Here is a 22,860-nt window from a genome sequence, read left to right as displayed (position 1 = left end):
TGTTTTATGTACATTTGCTCACCTGTCTAATAAAGAATGTTCAAGAGCGGTGTCGCTGTCAAGTCGTGACTCGTGAAGCTCTGTCAAGTCCAAGTTAGTCACAGACGTGGAGCTCTCGGCATCTCGAAAACGCCACACCGATATTGAGCCTCATTTTAGTTCTCCTTTTTTGTCCCAAAGTCTGCTTGCCATGGTCCATAATGTTTGAACGAAATAAGAACAGCGTGCCACTAAACGTTACACGTTTAGTCCACGTCTGTCGCCATGGTTGCTAATACAAAATCATTAGCAATATATTTTGATTATTCAATATTGTCTGGCCCTATTTGGTACAGTGGATTTATAAATTAGATTGAATGTATAATGTAGTCACTTGCATGATTGTCAACACTTTTACAGGAAGTATCTTTTCAACAAGGCGATTCTGAGAACATTTAAATTTTTACGTGATCTTTCAGTTCCGTTTGGAGAATGGGGAAAAGACATAGAGAGGGCTTTTCATGTGTCAGTTATGATTTCCCCTTTAACAGCAGTTCTGTTTTTGTTTGTGTACAGCTGCAGAAGAACTGCCTGCTGTCTCTCTGCAGTGATCGAATCTTGCAGGAGGTTCCCTTCAACAGGTGATCAACAAACCACCTCCTCAAATATACTTTCACACGTTTCATAAACACTTTATAAAACCGTATGGTTGCTCAGAGAATTGAGTTCAAATTGATATCTCAATATGGCTTGGTCAACTATACAGCACAGATGAATTACAGTTGTATTGTGACATTTTTACACCAAAATATAATAATCGCTCTCTTGAGTTTTTGTCTTGCTGCTGATAACACTGAGGTAACACGCACTGAGGTAACACACACTGAGGTAACACGCACTGAGGTAACACGCACTGAGGTAACACGCACTGAGGTAACACGCACTGAGGTAACACGCACTGAGGTAACACGCACTGAGGTAACACGCACTGAGGTAACACGCACTGAGGTAACACGCACTGAGGTAACACACACTGAGGTAACACACACTGAGGTAACACACTGAGAGAGAAAGAGGGGTAACACTTTAAAATTTAATGTAACATTTTGAAGCAATTTCAAAAGGAAGTCTAAATATCTTATTTGCATGACCGGTGTCATCACTCAATCTTTTGCTGGGTTTGGCTGTTGCTTTTTGAAATGACCGTTCGTAGCTTTGAGGTCAGTTAGATTTTTTTTTAAAATGTTTTTGAAAGAAGTAGTTTATTCTGCTCATCAAGGCTGCATTTATTTTCTGTAGAAGAAGAAAAAAGAACAGAAATTTATTAAAATTTTAAATTGTTTTCTATTTTAAAGTGTAATTTATTCCTGTGATGGTATAGCTGAATTTTCAGCATCATTACTCCAGTCTTCAGTGTCACATGATCCTTCAGAAATCATTCTAATATGCTGATTTGATGCTCAAGAAACATTTATTATTTATGTTGATTATTATCAATATATCATATTTTTGTGGACTTTTTTTTTTTCTCAATTTTTACTAGCACTTTTGATTAATTTAATACATTTAGAATCCAACAATTCTGTTAATATAATAAGTAAACCGTTTAGATGCACCTTCTCATTCTTAAGCAAGACATTTCATATGAAAAGTTTTTTGAGGTTACCAGATACATACTTTCAGTCAAGTGTGTCCAAACTGGTAGTGTGTTGTCTTGTTGACAGATTTTTAACATCTGGGTCGATTTTGACGTTGTGTTTTTCAGGTTTGAAGCTGCCAAGCTGGTGATGCAGTGGCTGTGTAACCACGAGGATCAGAACATGCAGAGGATGGCCGTAGCTATCATCTCCATCCTCGCTGCCAAGGTGAGCAGTCTGCGCGTGAGAACAGGTTTAACAGTAGAGCGGAAACGGGACCTGGGAGAGGCTCCCAGAAAACATTCAGAACATTCTAGCGCAGTGATGCGTCGTGAAATGCGATATGACAGACGTGAGACGTGCAGATTGTGCCCGTCACGTCAGAACGCTGTTGTTTTGTCTGTGGAGGTCAGAAGAGTTTATCTAAGCTGCTCTCATGGAATGTTTTTGTTTGTTTTTAAAAAAAAATTTTTTTTTTAGAAAATGACGACGTCAAAACAGTGAATGTATTGGCATATGACAATTAATCTATTTGTTCTTTTTTTTATACTGTTGTTACCCATTTCACATTCAGAGAGTTTAGCAATCAAGGGTCCATTTACATATAATGTCTTAAAGGTACAGTAGCAAATATCATGCGTGACACAACACAATCACATGCAATTAGAACGTATCCGATGTTTAATATACGTTATGCGGAGAGGGATTTGGGGACATTTTACCCTGTGAAAAATGGATCAGAAATAAAACGAGCAACCAGACATTTTGATTTTGATTGCTTGTTTGTGTATAGTTAGTGGAAAGTCTGTTTTTTTCCCCAGTAAATCAGCATTTCTATCTCGTGTTTCGTTGCACAGACCCTTCAAACTGGTCACGAAGCAGCCGATACCTTCCACTTATTCACCATGGTAAAATTAATGAATAATGAATGTAGGTTTTCTAGGACTAATCAATGTAAATAATTATGTACTGACATGACATTATCATTCATAACTGCCCAACCGTCATAGGTTACTCATCCTCATGCCGTTCTAAACCCGTAAGACTTTCGTTCATCTTCGGAACACAAATGAAGATATTTTTGATGAAATCTGAGAGCTTTCTGTCCCTCCGTTGACAGCTACCAACTTGACACTTCAAAAAGGTCATAAAGAGATCGTAAAACTTATCCATATGAATTGAGCGCTTAAGTCCAAATTTTCTGAAGAGACACAGTCGCTTTATATGATGAACCGATTGAATTTAGTCTTTTATTTTTATTTTTGGGTGAACTAACCAGTTCAAATGATCTGAAAATTCCTCTTGTGTACATGATCAGAACTCCACGCAGCTCCTGTACTACCGGTACTCTCTATTGGAAATGAAGGATTTCGTTTGAATGTCTTCCTTAACTTTACCCTTTGTTTGTGTTTCTTAAATAGCTGTCCACTGACCAAACTGCACAATTGGGAGCCGAGCTTTTTATCGTAAAGGTATGTTTTTTGTTTTTGTTTTCCTAGATTTAACAGTTAGCACTTGTAACACCTGAACAGGAAGAATAGTGTATACTTATCTCTCACACACACACTCTTTACATCATAGCAACTCCTGCACATTGTGCGGCAGAAGACGTGTCAGGGTACCGTTGACGCCACGTTGAAGTTCACACTCAGCGCTCTGTGGAACCTCACGGATGAATCTCCTACCACCTGCAGACACTTCATAGAGAACCAGGGACTAGAGCTCTTCATCAAAGTACTCGAGGTAAACCCTTTTCAAACCATTTTATACCATTTTTGGAAGAGCATAACTGTAATTTGTTAACTTGATCGGAAGTTCTAATTTTCAAAATTTCTGTTTTGTCAGTCCTTTCCATCAGAGTCATCCATTCAACAGAAGGTGTTGGGTTTACTGGTAAGAAACCATGTAGAAAGTTGGGTTCATATTGAGAAAAAAATGTTTTAATTGAATATGTCAATTGTATATACAATACACTACTGTTCGAAAGTTTGGGGTCAGTAAGATGTTTCTTTTAAGATTTTTTTTTTTTTTTAATTCAGTAAAGAGGCATTGAATTTCTCAAAATTGACCGTAAAATCATTGGTACAAATTTATGCTACATCTACATTTCAAATAGTGCTGTCAAATCGATGAATCTGTATGTATGTTTTTGTGTGTCTATCTATATATATATATATATATATATATATATATATATATATATATATATATATATATATATATATATATATATATATATATATAGACACTCATGCATATTTACAAACTTTTATGTTAGATAGGATTATTAATTTCAAAATAAGCTGTTCTTTTGACATTTCTATTTAAAGAATCCTGAAAAAATGTATCACTGTTTCCACAAAATATTAGGCTGCACAACAGTTTTCAACATTGAAAATAATACGAAATGTTTTTTTAACACCAAATCATCATATTAGAATGATTTCTGAAAGATCATGTGACACTGAAGACTGGAGTAATGATGCTGAAAATTCAGCTTTGATCACAGGAATAAATTACATTTTAAATATATTGCAATATTAATGGTCAAATATATGCAGTCTTGTTGAGCATAAGAGACTTCTCAAAAAAAAAAAAAAAAACTAGGGTACAACATACAAAAAATGTTGTATCAACCCTTTAATAATAATTGTAAAGAGGGAAATACATATTCCAGTGCTGTGGAGAAGCTGAATTGAGGCGAGTGGTTCTGGAGCTGTGGGCAGCTCTGATAAAACGCCTTCTCGTGTCAGAGGAAGCACTGCTGAGGGATTATGCTAATAGTTTCCCTTAGTTAGAAAGTATAATGAGGCTATTTCACTTCACATTCGGTTGTATTTCTGTAGCCGAGTTCCCCTGTGCTATTGTACTTTGTCTATCTTGTCTCGTTCTGAATGTTTTGTGTGCTTCTGTATTCAGAATAATATCGCTGAAGTGGGGGAGTTGCACGGTGAGCTGATGGTTCAGAGTTTTCTGGATCATATCCGCTCTCTGCTGCACAGTCCAGAGGTGGAGGTCAGTTATTTCGCGGCAGGCATCTTGGCCCACCTCACCTCACGGGGCGAGAAGGTGTGGACCCTCGACATGTCGCTCAGGAACACACTGCTGGAGCAACTGGTGCGTGCTGGTGCGAATAGAAGTCAAAATTGCTTGGGTTTTACAACAAAGGCTTAATAATCATGTGTGTCTTCGCAGCATTCAGCGATTCTGAAGTGGCCAACGCCGGAATGCGAGATGGTGGCGTACAGGTGAGAAATAACACCACAATAAAATATTCTTCACTGAATGTGAACCATGGACAGTATCAAGTACCAGAAACCCAAGACCAGACCTGACAAACTATCTGATGTTTTTATTGTATACCTATGAACATGTGATGCGGAAAACGCAGTTTAACTTGAAAAAATGATTATAGAAATATATCACTATTGTACAGTGCAATGTATTTCTCAAAGAAATAATAGCAATAATAATCTTAGAGTTGATTAACTCTTTCCCCACCATTGATGCAGTTTTCCGTCATTTATGAGAACACTTCACCACCATTGATAGAATTTTCCAGCTTTCTTTTGATGCATTGCATGTTCAGATATTCATACAACAAAATGTTCTGGGGGCCAAAAAATATTTGTGAACATTATCAAAAATGCTGATGGCAAAAAAAAAAAAAAAGGGTTAAAACAATATGTATATTTTTAAGGAATATAATTTGTTTTATCCATGTTTTAATTTAAAAAATAAACCAGTTGTGCAGCACTTGAAAATGAAATAAACTGAAATTGTTTACATTTTATTTTATTACACTTTAAAATATGAATTAAATAGAAAATAATATAATCTGGTTGCGGCTTGAAACTAAAGGATTGTTTTAAAAAAAAAATATATACAATATTATGCATATGAATTTAATATTTTTATTGTTTAAATATTTTATTAATGTCATCTTTTTTTTCCCAAGGAAAAATGTGAATAGGCACTTAACCTTCAGAAAATGATAATTGTTAACCTTAAAGGGTCAAACTGAATAATACTGTAATTAAAATAATAAATAATTTTATTTATTTTTAATTGTTTGACTAAATTGTTGTACTAAAATTAATTGACTAAAACATTTGACAGTACTGGTTGTATGGAGCAGTGTTGTTTTATTATTATTTCTATACTATAGTATTTATTAATATTTTGAACTATAGATTTGTTTATTTTTAATTCTATTTAGCGTTCATTTATTTTATTTTTTTACCATCTCCATTCAAATTAAATAAATTAGAAATGTTACCTTGGCAACTAAACTAAAATAAATACGTTTTTTTTTATCTAATATTGATATTTTTATTTCAATAAACAAAAAAACACTTTTAATCTATTTAGTTAACAACAACACTGGTGTCCAGTCTGGGATCTTTACCTAGTGCCATTTATGCACTATAAAGATTGATTTCTAGTATTCTAATGAGATGACGTGTCTCTTTCAGATCGTTCAACCCTTTCTTCCCTTTACTGGAGTGCTTCCAGACCCCAGGAGTTCAGCTGTGGGCCGCATGGGCCATGCAGCACGTCTGCAGCAAAAATGGTGAGATCAGCACCCTAGACCCAACGCTTCTGAGCCCAGAAACATTTGGTGGTGTTCATTTTATTTTCCTATTCTGCCCTGGTGGAAGCAGCGGGGCGGTACTGCAGCATGTTACTGGAGGAGGGAGGACTGCGGCAGCTAGAGGCCGTGATGTCACATCCCAAAACCCACGGCGATGTGCTGCGATTGGCTGAAAGCATCCTAGACAGTTTACATCGCCACAGAGCACGCACAGGATACGCAGGCCCGGCAAAAATACACACACCGACAGGTACGTGTCCACAGACAAACGAAAGTCCTTTTTGAAATGCAGAACTGTTCCTTTTAAATTTGAAGGAATGGTTCACCCAAAAATGAAAATTCTGTCAATTAATTACGACTTCCATTCATCTTCAAAACACGGATGAAGATTTAATAAATTTGGAGAGATTTCTGTCCCTCCATTGAAAGTCTGTTTACCCAAAACTCGCTTCATAAAGAGATCATAAAAATAAATCCATATGAATCGAGCGGTTTAATCCAAATCTTCTGAAGAGAACCGATCACTTTATATGATGAACAGATTGAATTCAAGCTTTTAATCGCATATAAACACTTTAAAACAGAAGCTCAATCATACAAGCAAGAACAAACCTTTATTGGCTCATGCTTGAGCTTCCGTGTACCAAATTTTAGTACTCTGGTCATTCACTGATCAATGTTTATGTGTATAAAAGCCCAAATGAAGTCTGTTCATCATATAAGCGATCGGTGTGTGACCGAAATCTCTCAAATTTCATCAAACATATCTTCAGCAAAAGTCTTACAGGTTTGGAACGATATGAGGGCAAGTAAATGATGACAGTGTTTTCATTTTTGGGGGTAACTTTCAAAACTTCTTTTCGAAAGCTTGAGTGTTCAGTTTTATATCTGACATACGTTTTTATTCTAAATTTCTCTGTTTTCCAGAGAAAAACATTCCATGACACGGTTCTTTTTGGTCAGTGGTCTCTGGATAGGACGCTGCAAACGTTTTTTTTTTTTTTGTACGTGTATGTGTTCACTCGTGCCCATCCGTATGATAACGACACTGCTGTTCTTTTTGCAAAGAGGAACGTGTGGATAAGTTACTTTGCATATGTTTGCACATGACCGAATCCGTTATTTATTTGGAATAAGTCTCTGTGATCTGATGATGTTTATTTAGACGGGCAGCAGCTCAGAGAGTGTGTGTTTGTTAAACATGATTATGGATGTGAGCGTTTATATATCTGTGTGTGTGTGTGTGTGTGTGTGCACGCATGTCCACATGTACTAAGAGCATGTACATCAGAAAGCTACATATGCATATTTGGATGAAACTCCATAGGAAATTTCATTTATGTGACAGATTTCTGTCCTATTCGGCATAAAATGCTATATACTCGGATACGGTTGGGTCACGTGGAAATACATGAGCATATTTAATAAGTTTGAACTGTTTGGTAAATTTCGGTGTGGAATGTTAAAATTGCGTGTGTGATCTGTGAGATAACGCTTGTCAATGCATGAGAGCTTTAGGGATGAAATCTATTTTTATACACAGTGTATCAACTGTGGCAGATGACAATGTTTATGATGGTCTGTGAGTCGTATTGCACGCAAAGTATTACGATTTAGATTCGAGCTTGTTTTAAAAATGGTACAACATGGACTGAACACCTAAGCCGAAGATTCTTCAACAACCCGGAGCTCTTCAGAAGCCGAAATGATCAACGGAACAGGCGGAGATGAATAAAAATCAAAGCTTTTGCCTTCAGACTCTCTTTATTGCATGGATCTGTTGAGGCAAAGCAGGAACTTGTCAATAAATGGATTGCTGCCTCGTAAACCATTTGGAAAAATCAAGCAATGGACTGTAACGGCAGACATAAAATAAAAAATGGACAGATAAATGGCACCTTGTTAAAAAGAAAAAAAAAAAAGGCAAGAGGAACACCTTAGGGAATATTTGTTCTGATTGTGGCAACTTTGGAGCACTGGTGATTTGCCAAAAGTCATTGGATTTGCCTTGCTAAACATACATATAAACTTAAGTTTGATTTAATTTAACACAGATTAAGCTTTTAAACAGCAGGTTCAACTTGTCCTGTTTGAAATTGCAGTTAAAAAAGATACTCCATTGTGTTCCAATGAACTAAAGTGTGTGTTTTTTTTTTTGAGTGTATATAAATGTTTCATTTTCCCTGGGTGTGTATCCTTGTTTTTCGCAGCATGGATTTGGTTTTCTATTCGTAACTGGGCCATGAATAATGATGAGATGCTCCAACAAATATGCTTTGTTCCAGAAAATCTTGTTGTGTCATGCAGCTGTTCTTGCAAATAGCATGCAATATAAGTCCTTGTTGTAATTTGGACTGTAATTTTGTTGAGTGTTTGGCGACTTTGGCCGGGTTTATACAACTGAAATTCATCACAACACTGCCTGTTTTTTGGATAATGTTTCGGCAATAACAATTATTGAGGTTAAATTGAATCTGCCGCTGTGTAAATGGACCAAATGTCCTCTGGGTTCACTGAACTCTTCAGACCGAGCGTGGAGAATCTCATCATGTATGTGGATTTTGGTTCCGTGTTGTACTACAGTTATCTTCCTCACGCAGAGTGTGTATTGAGCAGCAAAACCAGAGAACGCTACAGTGTCATACTGCCGCTCGGATTCCCGTTTATGCAAAATTATGTTTGGGGAATAAAGAATGTAAAACCCCTGTTGCTTCAGTCTGCTGTTCATCTTTATTAACATGTTCATGTTAAGGAATTTCTCAAATTAAAGACTTAAAATAAATATTACAATATGAATATCCTAGCTCCAAAAAACAAAATATTATATTTTTATTATTTTATATATCGGCCCGAGAAGAAAATTTGGCCTATATATTAAATTTGGCCTATATATTTCCTTCAGCTGAGACACTTTAGATGCACACTGTTTGCCATGATGGTTTTGAATTGATTGAAAAATTGATTACCTCAAAAATGTCCTGTCATATAGGCTACATAAAAGTATAATGGCAATATAATTATGTGCTTGGGACATGGATTTTAATTGTGAGACTTTAGTTTTTGTGATCAGGCTCTCAAAAATATTTTTTTAATTTAGATTTATCAGCCAATATAGCGGTTATCAAATATATAGAATTACCGGTTATCGGCCAAAATCTTCCTATCGGTATATCCCAAATTTATTTATTTTTCCAGAATGATTTTTAAAAAATTAAGTAATTTATTTTATGTATTTTCTCAATATTAGCAACTCTATCCAGAAATGAGACAAAAAACTTAAACTCACACACACAAAAAAGAGCATGACAAAGTTTTTAAATTTTTTGTTAGTTATTTTTAAGCATTGTGATTTCAAAGGAATTTGAAACCCAACACTTTGTAGCACTGAATGTTCAAAATGTTTGAAGTGTACTGTTAAAACTTTCACTCTCCAGTGTACCTTGGCAGCCTCTTCTCTATAAACGCAGCCATGCCCTCTTGTCTGTCCTTTGTGGGAATGAGCTGAGAGAATGCAAAACATTCAGTCAAACCAAGCACACAAAATACTGCAACAAATCCAAATTGTACAGATTAGATTCATATGGTTAATGTATAACACTCACCCTGGCGTAACACATTCCCTCAATCGCCATTCCTGAAGAGATGTCCACGTCAGAGCCTCGATTCATCGCTAATTTAGCCATTCGCACGGCAATCGGGGCCTGGAGAGGGAGGAAAGCGTAACAAGGAAAAATGTATCTTCTGATGAAAATAAGATTAGGTTTTCATTTCCTAAAGGAAAAGCAAGTTGATTGTTACATTTTCGCTAAGGTAAAAATATGGGATTTTTTCCCACACTGTTATAGTTTTTTTGGGGGGCCAGTAAGATTAATTTTTCCCCCAATAAGTTTATTTTGCTCACCGAGGCTGCATAAACCAAAAACAGTAATATTGTAAAATATGATTATAATTTACTATTTGAAAATATTTTTAAATGATTTATTCCTGTGATGGTAAAGCTGAATTTTCAGCATCATTCTAATTTGATGTTTAGGAAACATTTCTTATTATAATGTAAAAAGCAGTTGTGCTGCTTAATATTTGTGTGTAAACCACGATATTTTTTTTATGCTTATTTTATGATTAGAAAGTTCTAAAGAAAAGCAAGTATTTGAAATAGAACTCATTTGTATGAATGTAAAAGTCTTTACTTTCACTTTTGATCAACTTAATGCATCCTTGCTGAATAAAAGGATCAATTTATTTTAAAATAAATCTTACTGAGTTTGTTTGTCAACAATCTAGGCCTCAATACTGTAAAATCTGCATTGTATCTGTTTATGACACGGTCACATAATCACGATGACACAGTTAAGGTGGACAGAACTGCTGCTGCTGACAGAAGTTATTGTGGCACGACATGTCAGAATGCCGTTCTCACACTGACCTAAATAGGCAAACTTCATTTTAATCTAATTTAATGGCTTGTCAATCACTGGAAAACCTAGAAAAGCTGGATGTTCTCAAGGTCACGCCTCACGAGAGTTTAGTACAATACAGAAAATTCCAGTTCCACAACTCCACATGCCGAGTCATGTAATGACGATGATATGACCGATATTTGAGAGTTCACTCCAAAGGCAAAATATAACAAGATCAAGCACTGGATTACGCACGTCATTGTAATTACATTGTTTATATAGTTAATTGTGTGCTCTGGACACTACGGAAGATTGTAATGGCACATTTGAGCCAGGTCTGTCTTTCTTGAGGCCATACATATATTCAAGGCTGGCCTGTCGTCTCGAGTCATGATGGGAGACTGTCTCCGTGACAGAACCGTGTCACATGATGCAAATGGGATTAAATCACAAGTACACCCAGTGAAATTCCTGTGGCTACAGCTGTACTAGTGTGAGAACAGTTTCAAGAACACAGAAACAAACAAACATAAACATGCATTTATATCTATGAGCAACACTTGTGGAAATACACAGTGGAAAAACCCTGCAAAATTAGCCACACGCACATTCACATGGTCCAATTCACAAGTACTTCCACACCAAACTCCATCCAACCATGTCTTTATGGACCTTGGGACCTTTATGACTGTGCAGAGTCATTCTGGAATAGAAAAGGGCATTTCCCAAACTGTTTCACAAAGTTGGAAGAATAGCACTGTTCAAAATGTTTTGGTATGCTGAAGAATTTAAATTTCTCTTCACTGGAAGTAAGGGGCTTAGCCAACCCTTGAAAAACAGCCCCACACCATTATCCCTCCTCCACCAAACTTTCCAGTTGGCACAATGCATTTAGCCAGGTAACATTCTCCTGGCATTCATCCGCCAAACTCTGTGGCGTGTGCACGAACTGTGATTGACAGTCAGATCTCACACAGCCCTGCACTGATTGGACCAGAAGAACCGGGAGCGGTGGATTTTTGCAAAACAAATAGCAGGCTCTAGGTGGAGGTGAAGCGCGTTTTTTTTTCTAATTTATGTTTAATTTATGCTCTGTCGGAGCATAGTGTCGGTTTCAGTGAATATGATTAAAAAAATCTTGCCGACTTCAGCTTTAATGCATAGGGTAAATTTTCCTGTCTATATTGATGTACAGTTCCGTATGCGTGTGCAACACCCTTTGAACTAAGCACATACACTCCTGAAGATCTGAGATGGCCGAGTACCTTGTGAAGTCCACTTCACAGGACACTATCAGAGTGTAACCCATAGTGTTGGAGTGTGCTCACAACAGAAGAGAGTATAATTCAGCGAGACAGTAGCAGAGGCGAGAAAGTGTGTCAGACTGAGAGAAAAAGTAAATAATGGAAATGTCCTGCAGACTCACCTGAGGCAGGATCTCTCGTGCAAGACTAAGAGCCTCTTTGTGGGCCGCGTCTCTCGTCTGGTTCTGTGGCACAGAGCGGTTGACCAGCCCCAACTCTGCAGCCTGTTCACCCCCGACACGGCGTCCTGTGAAAATCAGCTCCTTTGCCATGGCAAAGCCCACCGTCCGGGGCAACCTTTGACTGCCTCCTGATAAACACAGAGAAATTATGATTTACTTATGGCGGCTTTAAAAAGTAATCAGATACATCATCACCTCTCTCTACTTGAATACATATGCCACAACATTTGGTTCTTTGTGTTATTTTTATTTCAATTCACCGAAGCTCAAAACTGATTATTATGTTAGAAAATATTTGTTTCCTATTGATAATGCTTGTCATTCCAAAGCTGTATGACTTTGTGGAACACAAAAGAAGATATTTTGAAGAATGTTAAACCAAACAGTTTTGTTGACCGTTGACACTGTGTATGGGCAAAAAAACAACAACTCAAAATCTTCTCAAAATATCTTTAATCTGCATAGACTTCTGCAACACATGGACTAAATATTTGGAACATGTTTCCAATTTTTATTTTATTATTATGTTCCCTTAGGTGCAATTATAACTATAGTTTTTTTTTTTTTTAATTTTCAAAATGTAGTGATTTATGACCTTTTCCCACCCTGTTTCTCATCCTCTGATTCAAACAGTCTGTTTTGGGGGTGTTTCCCCTTTAAGAGTTCAGTGTTAACGCCCACTGTTATGATTGGCTAACGTCAGTGCCTATGCATCAATTATTAAAGGGGTGGTAAAGTATGATTTCACTTTTCTAACTTGAGTTAGTGTGAAATGTTGCTGTTTGAGCATAAACAACATCTGCAAAGATACAATGCTCAAAATTCAAAGCAAAGGGAGACATTTGCTTTTAAATAAATATTTGTTTAAGGACTACAACTAAGGCTGGTAGGGACTACACCACATTCTTCCGGGTTTAGTGACATCAGCAAGTCTAAAATGTATATAAGCCCCGCCCCCGGGAACAAGCAGTCATGTTGAGAAGAGGAAAAGTTGTTGTATAAGAGTACATTTGTGAGTCAGCTCAAACTTTAGCATCCATCTTTTCACATGCAATCGAAATTCACTGTGTGCATCTCACAACAGTTCCTATACGAGCGATTTATAGATTATCATGACAGAATATCCTAATTGAAGATATTTAACTCCACATCAGCAACATACATTCATCAACTAACCTTTCAGAGACGTCCTGTTGCATTCTACATGTTGTCTCTTCTTCTTGAGTCTCTCCATCTTTGTCTGACTCCGTTTTGACATTAAAGGCAGAACAGTTTCTGTCATTTTAGTGTGTCTGCCTGAGGTAATCGCAGCTGCTAACACACGCGAGCTCTTGAAACCCCGCCCTCTGTGCAGCTCATTTGCATTTAAAGGGCCAGGCACAAAACGGTGCGTTTTTGCAAAGCCTCAAAAAGTGACAACTTTAACATGCTTTATAAAAATATCTGTGGGATATTTTGTGCTAAAACTTCACACACACACTCTGGGGACATCAGAGATTTATTTTACATCTTGTGAAAATGGCATTTTACCACCCCTTTAACGCCCCCAGCCAGACCATTTGCTGATTCAGCGTATTTAAAAAGTTGTTTAGTTTGCGTCGTCGTTGTTGAGCCCAGAATAGTAGGCACGGACTTATCTTTGAGCAGCAGTTTTCTGGCAAAGCCAGCATCATTTTGGGATTTGTTCTCAAAACAGTCATCCTTCAACGCTTAAACTAATACTGGCGTGACTGAGACGTCCGCAAAAAATAAAGTGCATCCATTTTTCCCTGACGACTGGATCTTTCGCATCTTTTATTCAAAGATGTTGTTTGTCCACAGCCAGGAACAGCACATCTGCGTGGCATCGTAATTTCCCTGTACACAGACCCACTCGCTGTCCGTCGACTGAACACTTGTGAGGCGCGTGGGCGCGACGACGATACAAATAGAGCGTAGTTCCAGAGCCCGTCTACGGAGAGCCTGCACACTCCCTATTAAGCTATATGGGGAGGCTGCAGTCCTGGTGCCGGTAGATATACGCCCCAGGCAGTTTTACGCCCCAGGCAGTTTTACGCCCCTGTTGTTCCTGATGCGTCCAGTAGGGGGATATACTGCGAAATAACATCATTAAATCGACGCTAACACATAATAACCCGTCCATAGACTTGACAATTTTGTGTTTTTTGTTAATTTAAATATAAACGCTACAGTGTAGATCTGCACGGATTAAAATAGAAAAATAGATGCAGATATTCAGTCGGTGTTCACTCTCTTCACTCAACCTTCAGAAGACTTTTGTTTTTGTGAATTGAGAAATTTAAAATACACATAATTGGATCAACTACGGGTTATGACAAGTAATGGTATGACCTACTGCAGTTATAGGCCTATTCACCGAATGTTTTTATATGGAGACTAAGTTAAATATGTTGTTGTGAATTTATATAAAGTTACATTTAGATATTAACCATATTTAGACCATTAGACATACAGTAGCCTACCGTGTAATCATATGGATCCTCGATTTAATATCTGCTGTACTATTCTCTATTGGTCGTCATACAGCTACAAAACAGTGTCCTACATACGTGGTAAGATAAATTTAAGCCTTTGGTAAAACTTTTTGGTAAATTCTGGGCAAGTTTCATCTGCATAACGACAGAACCATCCAATGGCAAAACCTTTGAACTCAAAAGGTTTCTAAAACAAATAATATCCTTGAGTCTGTTGTAAAGAAACTTTAATTTTTTTATTGACAAAATGTAATATTGTATTGATTTGTGTAGCCTAATTCAATCTCTTTTGATGTCCGTATACCCCCCTTGTTTGTTTTTTTTGTTTTTTTTTCTCTTCTCACTGTTAATGTCTGTATCCTTTCATTTGCAATACAAAATAAATAAATTAATTAATTTAAAAAAAAGATTAAAACATACCTCAATTTGTGTCACTGTACAGCCTCCCCCTACTGGACGCATCAGGAACAACAGGGGCGTAAAACTGCCAGGGGCGTAAAACTGTTTGGGTCCTATATCTACCGGCTCCAGGTCTGCAGCCTCCCCATACTCCTATTAAGTCCTATTGTACCCATAGACAGTATATAAACTGGACACAGCGACCCCATAGGTTTCAACGGAGAGAAATTAAGTCAATTAGAAGCACTCACTTCCTGATCGCAAGGCGAACTGCGCAGGCTCAAACTGAGCTTGACGACGTAGATGTGACGTGAGCAACCTGTAGGTCTTCTTGTAGATGTGCCGAGAGAAATCTGAATCATTCCCTTCCGAATCTCGCAGAAACGGAGAGCGTGAGTATTAGCTGTCCATGAGCTAGCAACGGGAGCAACTTTATCACTCTCTATGGGCTTCTCCCTTGACTTTATGCCTCCACGTCCTCCCGATTGCTTGCGAGCTTCTCTGCCTGTCCATACGGTAATTTTTCGACTTGTGCGACAGAGTCGCGCGGGTATGACGCAATCGTTAGCCTATTTTTACAAAAACTGCTTCTACGGGGCCATAACGTAAGATACAAGGTAATGGAGCCTTTTATACATTTTCGTGTTTCTTTAGAAATAAACAATGGACAAACGGTGTCTTTAAACGCCTCAGATGTAAAGTTATTTGCTGTCAAAGTGACGCCAAAATGAATGGGAGTCAATGGAATGCTAACAGCAGGTGGGGGTCCGCTAGCCAATGGCGGCGCCCAGGGCGGCTTCAATGTCTTTCGGAACACTGCCCCCCTGATTGTACCGAATTTTTGGTTGTAGTTCCACCAGAGTTCCACTGGGGGCGATCGCCCGAGTGCAAAATGAATGGGAGTCTATGGGGCTAGACGGCTAAATTTGTCTCTTTCACCCGATTGCCATTGAGAAATCTCAGATTTGATTGTAGCTTTGGCAAGTTCAACATGGGTTATAGGTCGAAAGTTGAATGAACGAGTACTTATGTTCTTTCGATTTCTTACGGGTTGAGTTGTTGTTGCTCATAACACGCTAGCATTCTGCTAATGAACGCTGATTGGTCAGTGAATGACTGGTTACGACCAGAGATACCGCTTGATGGCATCATGGCATCCGAAGCGGGAACAGAATGTCTTCTAGCAGAAACTCTTCTAGCCCGTGTGTTTACCTGTGTCAGCTGTGCTGGCGATGCCTCGAGAGAAAATAAAGTGCAGAGCGCGAAAACACCAAAGTGACTGAAGGATTGCCGTAAAGCAGTAACTCTGGTCGTACGATGTGTATGACGTCATTGACATTTTGAAAGACTTTTTAAAGCAAATAAGTGACTCTAAAAAATCTAACACCCAGCAATGTGCAATTTCTTTGCATCTCCTTTCGAATACAACATTCAAATTACTAGACAAAAAATTATATCCTGAGAAAAGTGGATTTTGAGGGGTATAGCTCCATAGACCACCATTCATTCTGCACTCGTCCTGTGAGCGCCCTCATGTGGAATCAGAGGGGAACTGCAACCAGTCAGAAGCCGGAAGTGTAGCGAGAGTGAACCTTCTCCCCTTATTAGACATTCTCTGGTAGTTCCCTTGCGCTTAAAGGGTAGTTGTCTTGTGCTGGAGGCGGTCTATATGCAAACGCTGGTACGTCACTTCGTACCGTGACGTCACTTCTTACCATGAATCCAGAACGAGCTGTATTTAGAGCTTGATTAAATAAATGATTCGTTTATAATGGGGAGGACGTCTTAAGCTATGAAACTTGCAGGACGTTTTAATGGTACAAAGACCTCTTAAATACCAAAAGATCAAGGCAAATTTGGTTTCTCATGTCATGACCCCTTTAAAGGCAAGACACTACAGTTAAAAACATGTTTTTTCCATGCAGTGGTCAATTTTGAGATTTTGAGCCATTTGGCTTTCCATAACGTGTCTTCTTTCAAACTAGTGGAAAGAAAACATCCAAAATACACTATTTTATTTACTACTATTTTTTACGTTTAACTTTAATATGTCAACAAAATTAAATAACATTCATACTTCTGTTCTGGAAATTAATGCAAATTATTACATATTTAACTAGATATTAGATATATTCAGACATAACATTTCAGAAAAGTGTAATCTACTGCAATTTTTAGGCAGTTGCAAGGCACTGCTGTTTCACTCTCCAATTATGTCGGTCTTTCTGTTAACTTCCTGTTTATCTGTCTCTCTTCTGTAATGGGACTGCCATCTAGCTGTCTGTTTGTCTTATTATTTCAGGTCTATCTATTCATTTATTTTTCTCACCAGCCCCTGGGAGTAATCCTCTCGTAGTTTCAATCAGGCCCATCTGCGCAGAATGTGCTGCAAAACACACACACAATCACAGACAAAGGTCAGTTGAAGGACCCAGCATTCTCATGCCGTGACCGCCGAAATTCCCCGGTCCGTGACGTGCCAAACAGAATGACTACAAATCACGCAACCCCACACCTGCACCATCAGCAGCTGTGATACCTGTCGTGATCTACCCTCAGAAGGTCAAGCCGCTCACCTGCAGTGCGAAGGTCACACGCCAGAGCCAATTCCAAACCGCCCCCGAGAGCAAAGCCGTCCACCGCCGCGATGGTTGGCATGGGCAGCGCAGCTGGCACATAATGGACACACACACACCAATCAGACAGGTCATAGATCACATTAATGAGAGAAGCTTTCAAACAGCTGGACCTCTCCTGAAACACTCAGTGCTGACAGACTGATAGAGAGAGGGGACACAATGAAAATCTGGGATTCAAAAGGAAACCTGAAAATAACACAAAGTTACCATTTGAAATTATTAAAACAATAATCTACCAATTGAGAACAAATGGTTTTAGTTGCTATTCATACAGTTCAAAAGTTTGGAGTTGGTAAGATTTGTTTAAGTTTTTGGAAGAAGTCTCTCTGCAAGGCTGTAGAGTAATATTAGTATCTTTTAAAATTTGTTTTAATCAAAGCAGAACTTTCAGCATCATTACTCCAGTCTTCAGTGTCACATGATGCTCAAGAAACATTTCTTATTATTATTATCAATGTTGAAAACAGTTGTGCTGCTTCATATTTTTGTAGAAACCATGATAGATTTTCAAAAGAAGTTCAAAAGAACAGCATTTATCTGAAATAGAATGTTCTGTTTTAACGTCATTTGTTTTAACGTACAGTAAATGTCTTTACTGTCACTTTTAAAACAAATCTTACTGACCCCCCATATTTCTTATAAATTAGGAAATATGTTTCATTTTTTTCAATTTTGAGCTTGACAAATGCTGTCAACAAACAATAGCCTACATGTCAAAAATTTAGGAAATGGTTTAAGCAACTATTTGTCTTCCTGTCATGCTTTAGAAAAAAAAATCCAAATGATGTCACTTCCTGGGTGACGCAATTGTATCCACAAAATGCTAATTGTTTTGTAATAAGAGAAAATCCTGCAATCACTGAAATTCCAATTGTGGTACACAGACGAATACATGTTTGGTTATTAAAATTAGTCGATATATAAAAAATATAATTTTACTAAACTGAAACTGAAGAAAATGCTTCAAAATATCAAATACAAAAATTCAGAAAATCATGTTCATTTTTCTAAATCGTTTTACTCAAACTGTTATGCTGATAAAAGTTAGTTTTCCTTTTTTTATTTTTATTAGAAGCATTTCACCCCACTGTATACACTCATTTACTTTATTTTTGATTAAACATGTAAAAATTATATAGAGGTTCTTTATTGCTTATAAAAACAGCTGCATTTTCCAAAAATGTTATTTGCGTGACTTTGCAAAAGCTGAGGGCATTGGGGGAAAATTAGCTTTCTGTGGGTTTATTATATCCAATCACTCTCACCTCCTCCAGCCATAATCATATTTGCAGCTGGGAAACATTACCTTTTCAGTGCTGCACTATCAGAATTCAGAGCTCTGGATCATTACACTACTGAACTATATGTGGAGGATGAGTCATTTTCCAATATTCATGAGAATCATTATCTTCATGTCTCACCGATGTCACTCATTAGTGATCGCAGGCCATGTACAAACAGCTCTGCCTCGGGATTACTCATCTGGGCTCTCTCTTTAAGATCTGCTCCTGTTAACACACAAAAAGGCTAATTATGGCATATGCAAATATCTGAATACTGATACAGTATTCCTTACACAAACCTGCACAAAAGACTCCGGGTATCAAACTCCTGAAGATCACCACACGAACTGCTGCGTCACGATGTACCGATGACACCAGCTCTCTCATCTACACAGAGAATGACAGATATTGATGCATATATAGACGGAGAAAGATCAAACTCAAAGATATTGATTTGAGGCAGAATTCTGTGAGAGATATGCCCTTTTTATTTTTGTCTTTTGTCTTCATTTATTTAAAGGCCTGACACACTTTTGCCAGACATTCTTATGAAAAACTGATGAAAAAGAGTTCTTATTCTACTTTGTGGAAACAGACAGAAGAAAATGGACCATCCACAAATCAAGTGAAGTTAATATTTAAAAACCATAACAGCGATGGGTTACATCTTGAAGTTACATCATGGATTATTTGTCGTTTATTTCTTTATTTAAATCTCAAAAGATCATAAAAAAGAATGATGTCTTGTAATATGTGTGGTGGAAATGTAAAGCACCAGTCAAATTATTGAGCTATATCATCATATGGGCCAAATTACAACAAAATAGCATTTTTACACACATACATTTATAAAGAAGAGATCAGAAAAAGAGGACGGAGGTGAACTCGATCTGCTTTCTACATGTTTAATGCTGTAGGACAGGGGGTGTCACACACACACACAATGGTCGACTCACCTGATTCACAAACACGCGACCCAGAGAGTTCCGCGCTCTCTCACGACACATCAGCACTTCCACTATACCTAACCAGACAATAGAAAAAGAGAAATGAATGCTGTGCCTACTGTTCTCAACGGGTGGGTGGCAGGTCTGTTCCAATCACAGAAATTATGCCAAATATAAATAGTAAGTTACTGCACTCATGGCTCGACTGGGGTTAAAGTCTTTACAGGGGATGTGACGACGCATTAAACATTGTTGTAATAGTTTGTTTATGCTGTAAAGGTATGGACACATTAGCAAAATTTCAGCGAACTTTTGCTGGCAATACAGATCCATTGTCTATAGTTAATATTGTTGTGACGTATGGAGTACAGCTCACACAGAAGTAAATTTCAAACCAACTAGCTTTCTGTTGGTTAACACGTGACAAGCTTTAATTTGTTGTGAAATCAGCATTGGAAAATATTTTTCACCCTGATGTGAAATCATGTGGATTCCTCATGTGGATCCTGTGTATTCCTGTTGAAATCGTGGATTCCTGTTGAAATGACTGAATTTCGCCCACAAAAACTTGCCGAACAACACTAAATTTGACCACATCTTTATTGTGCTTGGCACTGTAAATCCTGCTTGCAGCAGCTATATCCATTGGCTTATTTCTAACATGACAACTCTCTGAGAGTTTAGCATGGTTAGGATATGACAATGTTTAATGTATTTGGTCTTGATGGAATAGATCTGCTACGCTTCTGCTGCTATTGTTTTTTGTCTACTGAAACTTCTTAGAAATATATTTTGCAGTGTTTCGTCAGCAGAACAATCCAAACACGCATTAAATAACAGTAATAACACTGAATAGATGTATGCCCATCATCCCTCACAGCCTCGATTTCATTCCTGTTAAAAATCAAAGATGGCGCTAATGTGAATAATGTCTATAGAATGCATGAAATTACCATATAGACAGTATATAAGATGGACACAGCGACCCCATAGACTTCAACGGAGAAAAGTGAAGCCCATTTGAAGCACTCACTTCCTGATCGCCAGGCGAACTGCGCAGGCTCAAACTGAGCTTGAACACGTGAGCAACGTGTCTGACAGCTGTCAGTCTTCTAGTAGCTGTGCGGAGAGAAATCTGAATCATTCCCTTCCGAATCTCGCAGAGACGGAGAGCGTGAGTATTAGCTGTCCATGAGCAGCAGCAGCAACTTCATCACTCTCTGTGGGCTACTCCCTTCACTTTATCGGACTTAATGCCTCCACGTTCCCCCGATTGCCTGCGAGCTTCTACGCCGGTCTATACGGTAATTTCTCTACAGTGCGACAGAGAGTCGTGTGAGTTATGACGCAATCGTTAGCCTATTTTTACAAAAACGGCTTCTACGGGGCCATAACGTAAGGTACAAGGTAATGGAGCCTTTTATACATTGTCGAGTTTCTTTAGAAATAAATAATGGACAAATGGAGTCTTTAGACGCCTCAGATGTAAAGTTATTCGCTGTCAAAGTGACGCAAAAATGAATGGGAGTCAATGGAATGCTAACAGCAGGTGAAGTTCTGCTACAATGGCGGCGCCCGCGGAGGCTTCAGTTTCCGGCGGATGGATTACCCCCTTGGAAATTACCCAAAGCAGATCTATACAGGTGGAGCTGGGGAGGTGGAGGGTTTCTGAAAGCGCACTGCAAACTGCTATGGAAAACACTGACAGAGTATTTGAATGTTCGAATGCAGTGAGCTCATTGGCTGCTGATGCATCATAAACCAATCAGCTGTGCCATGTAGAAAATTATCTGATTGCTAGCCGAATAAGTTAATGACCTATTAGCCAGTAACAGAACTTTGTATTTAAATTATATATATATATATATATATATATATATATATATATATATATATATATATATATATATATATATAAAATTCATATTTATACACTTTAATGGTTAATATTAGGTAGAATGTTGTTTACTTTCACACAACAACAAAAATATTATTCTGTGTTGGATTGCCACTCACAGTCCTGAAGCAAACAGTTCAGAACCACTGAACTACAAGATACAAGACAAGAGTAATATAATTTTTTTTTGTTTTCACTTTCAATCTCCAAATTAAACTAACGTTACCCTTCATAATTCCTTACAATACAGGCTATTGAATGAATAATAACGGGTGGAAGGTAATTAAGCACACCAGTTTAAAATGTAGACAGAGGTGTGTGTGTGTGTGTGTGTGTGTGTGTGTGTGTGTGTGTGTGTGTGTGTGTGTGTGTGTGTGTGTGTGTGTGTGTGTGTGTGTGTGTGTACAGGACGCGTCTGCAAGAGTCCAGCAATAATATATTTAGTTGTTGATGCACCTACCGTTGTCTTCACCATCCAGCCAATGCAGCCGGACTTCATTGCGATCAGAAACTGGCCCATCAGAGCACCACGAGCGGGACTGAGTAAAACTAACCCGGGGGGAAAGTCGCTTAATCGGCCCTGCAAACACACAGCGCGCTGCCATCATCACCTGCACGCTGGGCTGGATGAGAAACATCCCAGTCCTCATGGCAACTCCGAGCACTACACTCATGATAAGGTCTTTTTATAAGATAGTATAGTAAGATAACTTAGTATAGTAACAGCGATGTTGTTGGCCCCAAACCAGAATCGAAACCGTATAACCCGGAATTAAACCGGAGCTGTTACTGTTAATAATAAGCCGTGTGGGAGATTCATGTTTTGCGAAACGCCATATCAACAGTCAAGTTTGCTCGTGTATTTTTCCACTTCACTTCCTCAAACAAACTGTCAACCTTCTTCACCTCAACGCTTACAGAACGACTCACTTTGCAGGAACACAGCCTAATGTGTTCAATATGTGTAATGCATATTTAATTACATTATGATTATTACATATTAATGAGTTTATTTACACATTTTAAAGTCTCCTAGTAACGCGACGCGAAAATTGAAACGACTTGATTACACGTCACTACTGCAAGCGCGTAACTCGGAATTCT

The 22,860-nt window shown here is 38.0% G+C and overlaps 2 protein-coding genes across 3 annotated transcripts in view; one reads left to right on the top strand and one right to left on the bottom strand.

Moving 5' to 3' along the window:
* zyg11 (zyg-11 family member, cell cycle regulator) overlaps window positions 1-8,915 on the top strand; it is a 17,479-nt gene extending 8,564 nt beyond the window's left edge. The window contains exons 7-16 of one of the 2 annotated variants that reach the window (XM_079584322.1): window positions 556-620; window positions 1,745-1,844; window positions 3,038-3,088; window positions 3,198-3,359; window positions 3,462-3,509; window positions 4,536-4,733; window positions 4,812-4,864; window positions 6,092-6,189; window positions 6,281-6,460; window positions 7,138-8,915. In XM_079584322.1, the coding sequence (XP_079440448.1) occupies window positions 556-620; window positions 1,745-1,844; window positions 3,038-3,088; window positions 3,198-3,359; window positions 3,462-3,509; window positions 4,536-4,733; window positions 4,812-4,864; window positions 6,092-6,189; window positions 6,281-6,460; window positions 7,138-7,154 (972 nt within the window). In that variant the 3' untranslated portion in view covers window positions 7,155-8,915. Of the gene's footprint in view, window positions 1-555; window positions 621-1,744; window positions 1,845-3,037; window positions 3,089-3,197; window positions 3,360-3,461; window positions 3,510-4,535; window positions 4,734-4,811; window positions 4,865-6,091; window positions 6,190-6,277; window positions 6,461-7,137 lie in introns of both variants that reach the window. The other variant, XM_079584321.1, reaches the window with a different exon arrangement.
* Window positions 7,961-22,860, bottom strand: echdc2 (enoyl CoA hydratase domain containing 2). Its single transcript, XM_079584325.1, has 9 exons — window positions 22,217-22,860; window positions 19,869-19,936; window positions 19,212-19,299; window positions 19,051-19,137; window positions 17,567-17,659; window positions 17,320-17,376; window positions 12,037-12,224; window positions 9,813-9,911; window positions 7,961-9,711 (listed from the first exon to the last, which is right to left on the bottom strand). Exons 1-9 carry the CDS (start codon window positions 22,428-22,430, stop codon window positions 9,634-9,636), a joined length of 972 nt encoding a protein of 323 aa, XP_079440451.1. The 5' UTR covers window positions 22,431-22,860; the 3' UTR covers window positions 7,961-9,633.

This window comes from Phoxinus phoxinus (assembly GCF_949152265.1).
Source record: "Phoxinus phoxinus genome assembly, chromosome: 16".
Taxonomy (NCBI): Eukaryota; Metazoa; Chordata; class Actinopteri; order Cypriniformes; family Leuciscidae; genus Phoxinus; species Phoxinus phoxinus.
The sequence above is the reverse complement of the archived record's forward strand: the minus strand, read 5'-3'. Positions and strand labels throughout refer to the sequence as shown.